Source organism: Bison bison, unplaced genomic scaffold, assembly GCF_000754665.1.
Source record: "Bison bison bison isolate TAMUID 2011002044 unplaced genomic scaffold, Bison_UMD1.0 scf7180017864356, whole genome shotgun sequence".
Classification (NCBI taxonomy): Eukaryota; Metazoa; Chordata; class Mammalia; order Artiodactyla; family Bovidae; genus Bison; species Bison bison.
Window position 1 is genome coordinate 3,820,202 of NW_011494928.1, and position 8,393 is coordinate 3,828,594.

The 8,393-nt window shown below is 38.9% G+C and overlaps 1 protein-coding gene across 8 annotated transcripts in view; it reads left to right on the forward strand.

The window, feature by feature from the left end:
• Window positions 1–8,393, forward strand: part of CEP295 (centrosomal protein 295kDa) — a 49,490-nt gene that overhangs the window by 36,984 nt on the left and 4,113 nt on the right. For 4 of the 8 annotated variants that reach the window (XM_010855174.1, XM_010855173.1, XM_010855175.1 and 1 more), the window contains exons 18-24: window positions 1,031–1,134; window positions 1,604–1,706; window positions 2,079–2,315; window positions 3,117–3,256; window positions 4,009–4,183; window positions 4,741–5,387; window positions 6,018–6,158. In XM_010855174.1, the coding sequence (XP_010853476.1) occupies window positions 1,031–1,134; window positions 1,604–1,706; window positions 2,079–2,315; window positions 3,117–3,256; window positions 4,009–4,183; window positions 4,741–5,387; window positions 6,018–6,158 (1,547 nt within the window). Of the gene's footprint in view, window positions 1–1,030; window positions 1,135–1,603; window positions 1,707–2,078; window positions 2,316–3,116; window positions 3,257–4,008; window positions 4,184–4,740; window positions 5,388–6,017; window positions 6,159–8,393 lie in introns of those variants that run through there. The other 4 variants (XR_826632.1, XR_826633.1, XM_010855178.1 and 1 more) reach the window with 4 other exon arrangements.

Below are 8,393 nucleotides of genomic sequence, written 5' to 3' on the forward strand. Positions count from 1 at the left end.
TTCTCCCATTCTGAAGGCTGTCTTTTCACCTTGCTAATAGTTTCCTTTGATGTGCAGAAGCTTTTAAGGTTAATTAGGTCCCATTTGTTTATTTTTGCTTTTATTTCCAATATTCTGGGAGGTGGGTCATAGAGGATCCTGCTGTGATGTATGTCGGAGAGTGTTTTGCCTATGTTCTCCTCTAGGAGTTTTATAGTTTCTGGTCTTACGTTGAGATCTTTAATCCATTTTGAGTTTATTTTTGTATATGGTGTTAGAAAGTGTTCTAGTTTCATTCTTTTACAAGTGGTTGACCAGATTTCCCAGCACCACTTGTTAAAGAGATTGTCTTTAATCCATTGTATATTCTTGCCTCCTTTGTCAAAGATAAGGTGTCCATATGTGCGTGGATTTATCTCTGGGCTTTCTATTTTGTGGTGGAACAGTTTTAATTTTATTCTGTTTCAGAGCCACAGATGACATATGCTTTGGCCAGCTTTCTCACAAATGTTGGCTATTGAGAGTAAGAAAAAAACTAACTGAGAATACCCAAATTACTAATAGTGAGATAGTATAATTTGTATGTGTTTTTAGTATGTCAAATGTAATTAGGAATGATAATTTCATAGTAAAAGCAGTGCATGCTCCTGTGATTTTAGACAGCACTGCAAGTTATAAAGAAGTCAAATTTCTCCTTGTCCTGCCACTGGTTGCACTTTCTTTATTATGTACATTTTTCTCAACTTTGAGATCACACTGTACTTATGATTGAATATTCTTGCTTCTTCACTTAAAATGATGATAGAAGCATTTCCAATCACACTGGCTGTTTTCTAAAGGGTTTTTATTCATAGAATAATAATGACAACCACAGTTTTCCATGAAAAAGTATAATGTGCTAACTATGAATATTATTAATGAATAATAACATGAATTATTTTTTCTTCGTAGTCAAAAAAAGAAAATTGTAGGAAAGCAGGAAATTATGCCCTCTGGTGCTAAGAATTTGATTTGTCATAATCCAGTCCTTCCTTCTCCCTCCCCCTTTTAGTCAAAGTCAAGGAGGCTGTGGTTGAGAATTACGCAGTATTAAGCTATGCTGTGGAGAGAGAAGGCCATACGTACCTGGATCCAAATGTGAAGTTAGATGTTAAGGTTAGTAATGTCTTGATGTGCCCTGCATCATTAGAGCTGCTTGGCTTCATCTGTGTTCTCTGAGATCTGCTCTTACTGAAGTGGATCAGTGATGAAAGTAGCCAAATCTGAGCATCAGAAGACCACCCAGTGTATCTGATGCATGATCTCTGTAGTTCTGAGAAGCAAAAGAATAATTTAAAATAAGGGGTATGAAGGGTGGGTGCGTGCGTGTGTGTGTGTGTGTAGGTGACTGGATAATTAAGGGGCTTATTGGTGGGTAAGTGAGAGTTGGTTGTGGGTGTGCTTGTATGAAAGGCTGATCAATTCTGAGCAATGATGAAAAGATTTTACTGCAGAACTTTATATAACTATGAAAGTTTCTACACTTGATCTGAGCTCAGAATTAATAACTGCTACTGTTGGCAATTTGGGTTTTTTCTAGCTATTTCTTCCTACACAGTGGCCTAATGTTCTCCTTCATTTTTAGGCTGAAACACAAGAAATTTATCATGAGCCACTATCTTCAATAACTGTTTCCACTGGGAGTTTTTTAAGTTACGAAAACATAGATTTGAGCCTTACAGAGCCAGGTACGAGTATCAAAACGTTTATAAACAAATTGAAAGCCAAGCACCAGTTGAGTTGCAGTACAGTGATGAGAGCTAACCTTGTTTTTCAGAATGTGCTGAGAGGGATTGTTCTTTAAATCTCAAAAGTAAAGTAATCATGTCTTTAGAATATTGGACAGTATGATCTTCTGAACATGTTTTGGAAGTCACAGTGATGCTCTATCAATCTCCATAGCACATTGAGTAGGGTCTGCTAATATCAGTGGGAACTACCAAGCACTTTTCTTGGTTGTGCTGATTCTTTATCAATGTATGTTGCTATGTCTGTCTGCTAAAGTCTGTCTCAAAGGAAGTACCCAGCCATTAAGTATTTTCATTAAACCCCATTTTCAGAGTCATTCCCAGAGCATGTGGACCATAGGGAACAAGAACCTCCTGGCAGTAAAGGAGAGGAAACAAATGTTTTAAGTTCTAGAGTTCCTTCAACACAAGATATTTATCAAAGACAGGACTCTCAGGACGTCCATAAACCTCTTTTATGTGCAGTGGAAACATTGACATCTGGTCAACAGATGAGAGACAATTACATTAATGAAACAAATTTGATGACTGAAAAAACAGACTTTCGGGGTAAGTTTTATTTAAAAGTAAGACTTTTTTAATAAATACGTCTATGTAAACTAAGTGTTCATTTTTAACCTATCATCCTTTTTAGTTAGAAGTAGTGATTGTTTGAGCTTTGTGTTTTGATGGCTTGCTGTAGCAATTGTAACATGGAAAACACTGAGGAGGGCACTTAGTGAAAGGAGCTCTGGAATCAGACTGAAGACCATGTAGAAGAGATGAGCAGGTCTTCCTTTACCTTTGCAAAGTTACCTATAGCAACAGAGGCAGTACTGCCTGTATTGAGCACATAAACTTAAGTCATACAGACCCTATGACTGTTTCCTGAGACCACAGGCAGCTTACTCTTCATCTTCTGTAGAAGAGGTGTTGGAAATAATACACATAAAGTGAAATAATACACATGAAGTACAGTGTCTGGCCCATGGTAGCACTCAGTATAGTGAGCTTTTCTTAAGTAATTGATCCCCAAATGACCTGAGAGTAACAAAGCTTATTGTAGCAAAGCCGTGACCGTAATGGCATCTTATTCCTAATTAACCCCATAAAGACGTTCAGGCTAGTAGAAATGGAAACTTGAATTTGTCAAAGGGTTTGGAAACCCCCCCCCCCCACCCCCCACTTTTGCATCAGAAATGATAGGGCTTGATTTGAAAGCGTCTGCTGGTAATGAGAGGAATGGAAGTAATTTTGTTGAGTTGCAGTTACCTTAAAATAACCTTTATAAATATGTTCTTAGTACTACTTTTCTAGGCTTTACTTTTAAGATAAATGTCTTTTTTTTTTTTTTCCTTAAAATTCCAACAGTTGACTTTGACTTTCCAGAATTGGAGCACAATTTTCCAAATTTGCATCGTCAGCTATTTAAACCCTTAGAACCACATCCAGATTTTGATTTGTTATCATGTTTCTCTGGGATTTCTCAAGACAGTAAAGACTTTAACCAGGTAAAGTAGATGCTTCTTTGCAGTCTGTCTTTTCTTCTGTTAGAACAGAAGGATGATTCTTAGCCTTGGCTGCCAACTAAAATCATCTGGTGAGCTTTTAGCTACCAATGCCCAGACTGTGGTGGTGGTGGTTTGGTTGCTAAGTTGTGTCCGACTCTTGCGACCCAGTGGACTGTAGCCTGCCAGGCCCAGACTGTACCTCTGACCAATTAAATCAGAAAATCTAGGAATAGTCAGATAAAATGGTTACAATGTGGAACCAAGATTGAAAATAGGTGCATTAGAATTTGGTCCCAACAGCTTTATTTCTAGGTATTTTTTATGGGTCACTCCATAAAAACTTGAGAACATTTTTATCATTAGTTTTCAGGGTTTTGGGGCAGGGGTTACTTTGATGGAATTTAGTCTTAAATAGTCAGGTAAATAGAATGTTGCAAAATTTTGAAAGTCTCCTCCTACAGAGTAAAGGAGCTAAGATTCAAACCTGGGTGTTTCTGTTTCCAGGCAGGTCTACATAGTTCCTGCTTATCAGAAAATGATTTAGTCATGTTCTGAACTGTGTCTTGTTAGTTAATACAGTTTGTTTTCTAAATAAAAAGTCTCTTTTGTATTTCCTAAAGTGAAAGAATTGGGTTTGAATAAGCAAGTTGTTAATGTGATAGTAAAGTGGTAATTACGGAAGCGCAATAGCAAAGAAACATGAGGATTTGTTGATGCAACTGGTAACACAGCCTTTCCCTGTTTCCCGTCAGAGGTCAGGTTCTTCCTGTGAAAGCCTCCGTGCTACTCCATCCCCCAAAAGTATGGCTTCTTTTACAGCACTGAGGAGGGCCAGCCTGCATTCTTCTAACACCAGTCTGAACCAGCAGCCTGACCCTAACTTGGCTTGTGACACAGCTCAGAGTTTTGCTGTAGAAGATATTGAGGGTATGCAGAAGTTCAGAAAACTTAAATAAAGCTCAGTAGTTTCTCATGGTTGTTTATATCATTTTTCCTTGGAAATTGCACCCAATAGCTCTTGGTTTCTCTCTACTCATACCCTTATTCCTTTTGAGGGTAGTAAGTGCTGCCTCTTGTTCAGCTTCCTTACCTCAGCTCTTAAAGTATCCTTCTAAAATTTTTTATACAAATTGTGTGTGTGTGTGTGTGTGTGTGTGTGTGTACACATCACAGCATACCCATCTGTGAGACATGAATGTTTTAGTTTTTAAAAGTCAATATTCAGTTATGGGGGGGGAAGTCCTCATTGCCTCTAATAGCTGTATTTCCTTTATTAAATATTATAGGAGAAAATACATGGTGTGTGCAGTAATTATTTAAAATCACTGTGACTGTCCTTTAGCTTCCTATTCTTGTTTGTGTACATCAGGTTTTGTTCCTGAACTTTATAAGTAACCTGGCTTTATTTATAATTTTCTCAGAAATTGTTAGCGACTATATCCAAGTTTTACAACACCTAATTATGATCAACTGATCTCTTACAGGGTCTGAACAATCTTTTCGACAACTTCGACCAGAATATTCTTCACAGGAAGGGAGCCAGCATGCCGATCTACCAAGCATTTTTAGCATTGAAGCGAGAGCTTCTTCCCAAGATGTGGAAAATCAGAACTGTTCCTCTGAACAAAATGAACTATTACAAAACAAGCAAAAAAGTGTTCATTTCCAACTCTCAGTAGGAAATTTGCAAAGTTCAGTCTTCAATTCATCTGGTGAGGCTAATGTATTTCATCAGTTAAATCTACAGCATGGCACTACATGTGGTTCTACCTCTAGTGAGTGGTCAATAAAAGACCAACCAGAAGGCAGAAAAGAAAGACTGGGTTTTGAAAAACTATCAGAAAGACTTGATACAGTGTTACAAGGTCAAGGACTCACTGATGATAAAAAAGAAACCTGTGATTTAAATCCACACATAGAGGAAACTGATTCTCATTTATGTGTAAGGACAGTAGAGATGGGAACTTCAATTCAGATACCATATTCACTCACTGTTCAGAATGAAAAATGTCTTCAGGACTCAACTATGGCAGGAATTCCAACAATCGTAGGAAACCCATCTCAACTTGCACAATCAGAGCTCTTTGTAAATTCTGGATCATTGTCATTACAGAGATCTATTCCAGTCTGGGTAAGTGAAATCTGTGCTGTATACTTAAATTCATTTTCAGGAAAGACTTTGAAAACAAGATTGCAGGACGTGCAACAAAGCTACTTGTTCACATTCCTATCTGAGACAGTCTCATAATCATTGGAAATCTCCAATAAAATGCAGAAATGACAAATTTTTTAACTTGACCTCCCTCTGAATTTTACATATCTTTCTTTCCAATGTACATTTCTCATCTCCAGCTTACCTGAAAAATGGTAGCTAAGCCTATGCTTCAGCAGTCACCTGAACATAGCTTTTACCTTCTAGTACTGTTTGTCCTGCCACAGGTAAGCAGAAAATAAGATGTTTTGGTCACCTTTTGGATTTTCTTGTATTCTTGTTAAGTATTTAAAGGTTGTTCACTTACAAACGGTGCTGTAGCAGCAGTGACATTTGGCTGCAGCCCAGTAGCCAGCCACTGCTCCATTTAGATAGAATGCAGACTCTGATGTTGTACAGCCCCTACCCAGTCTGGCCGCCTAGGCTTGTAAGCGTTTTATAATGCACAGAGTAGATCTTCTCTGGTGTCCATAGTTGAACAACCTGTTCTTCCTCCGTAACGTACATTATTTTTTCCCTTCTGAATGTGGTTTCCCTTTTGTTACACAGGAAACAGAATCTGGCCATGGTATAATGGAAGAACCAGAACTTACATTGACAAGCACCAGTGATATCAGTATTGCTGAAATGGATTTTGCAAACTTAACCCTAGAAGAAAAGAGAGAAAATGAGGCAAAGAGCTGTTTTCAGGTAAATTTCACAGTTCTCATTAATAAACCTCAATTATATAGCAACTCGTTGAAATTTAGGGGATAAGGGTATTTTTACTTTGCTTTGTACATGGCATTTCTTCTTAAAGTATCACTGTATGAATGTGCTCACAGTAGAAAACTGACAGTGGGTAAGCTGATAGGGCTACTGCTGCTGGTGCTTAGTCCTTCAGTCATGTCTGCCTCTGAGCGACTCCCACCAGGCTCCTCTGTCCTTGAGGACAAACTCTTCTGTCCAGACAAGAATACTGGAGTGGGTAGCCTATCCCAGCTCCATGTAAACTTCCTAACCCAGGAATCGAACCAGGGTCTCCTGCATTGCAGGCAGATTCTTCACCAGCTGAGCTATCAGGGAAGCACAATTACATGGTACAAAACAGTGCTAACAAAGTGCTATTCAGTTTAGTCACTCAGTCATGTCTGACTTTGTGACCCCACGGACTGCAGCATGCCAGGCTTCCTTGTCCATCACCAACTCCTGGAGCTTGCTCAAACTCATGCCCATTGAGTTGGTGATGCCATAAAACCAACTTGTCCTCAGTTGTCCCCTTCTCCAGCCTTCAGTCTTTCCCAGCATCAGTCTTTTCCAGCTAGTCTGTTCTTTGCATCAGGTGGCCAAAGTAGTGGAACTTCAGCATCAGTCCTTCCAATGAATATTCAGGACTGATTTCCTTTAGGATGGACTGGTTGGATCTCCTTGCAGTTGAAGGGACTCTCAAGACTCTTCTCCAACACTACAGTACAAAAGCATCAATTCTTCAGCTTTCTTTATAGTCCAACTCTCACATCCATACATTAACGGAAAAAACCATAGCTTTGACTAGACAGGCCTTTGTTGGCAAAATAATGTCTCTGCTTTTAATATGCTGTCTATATTGGCCAAAGCTTTTCTTCCAAGGAGCAAGCGTCTTTTAATTTCATGGCTGCAGTTACCATCCACAGGGATTTTGGAGCCCAAGAAAATAGTCTGTTTACATTGTTTCCCCATCTATTTCCCATCAAGTGATAGGACTGGATGCCATGATCTTTGTTTTTTGAATGTTGAGTTTTAAAACAGCTTTTTCACTCCCCTCTTTCACCTTCATCAAGAAGCTCTTCATATCCTCTTCACTTTCTGCCATAAGGGTTATCTGCACATCTGAAATTACTGATATTTCTCCCGGCAATCCTTGATTCCAGCTTGTCCTTCATCTAGACTGGCATTTCACATGATGTACTCTGCTTATAAGTTAAACAAGCAGGGTGACAATATACAGCCTTGACGTACTCCTTTCCCAAATTGGAACCAGTCCATTGTTCCATGTCCAATTCTAACTTGATTCTCAGGAGGCAGATTAGGTGGTATGTTATTCCCATCTCTTGAAGAATTTTACACAAGTTTGTTGTGATCCACACAGTCAAAGGCTTTGGCATAGTCAATAAAGCCGATATTTTTCTGGAACTCTGATTTTTCTATGATCCAATGAAGTGAAGTCACTCAGTCGTGTCCAATTCTTTGCAACTCCATGAACTGTAGCCTGTCAGGCTTCTCTGTCCATGGGATTTTCCAGGCAAGAATACCGGAGTGGGTTGTCATTTCCTTCTCCAGTGGACGTTGGCAATTCGACGTTTGGCTCCTCTGCCTTTTCTAAATCCAGCTTAAACATCTGGAAGTTCTCTGTTCATGTACTGTTGAAGCCTTGCTTGGAGAATTTTGAGCATGACTTTGCTAGCATGAGATGAGTGCAATTGTGCTGTAGTTTGAACATTCTTTGGCATTGCCTTTCTTTGGAATTGGAATGAAAATTGACCATTTCCAGGCCTGTGTCACTGCTGAGTTTCCCAATTTGCTGGTGTATTGAGTGCAGCACTTTAACAGCATCATCTTTTAGGATTTGAAATAGCTCAACGTGGAATTCTACCACCTCTACTAGCTTTGTTTGTGATGCTTCCTATGGCCCACTTGACTTTGCACTCCAGGATCGTTGGCTGTAGGTGAGTGATCACACTATCGTGATTATCTGGATCATGATCTATTTCGTACAGTTATTTTATGTATCCTTGCCACCTTTTCTTAGTATCTTCTGCTTCTATTAGTTCCATACTGTTTCTGTCCTCTATTGTGCCTATCTTTGCATGAAATGTTCCCTTGGTATCTCTAATTTTCTTGAAGAGATCTCTGGTCTTTTCCATTCTATTGGTTTCATCTGTTTCTTTTTTTTTTTTTTTTAATTTT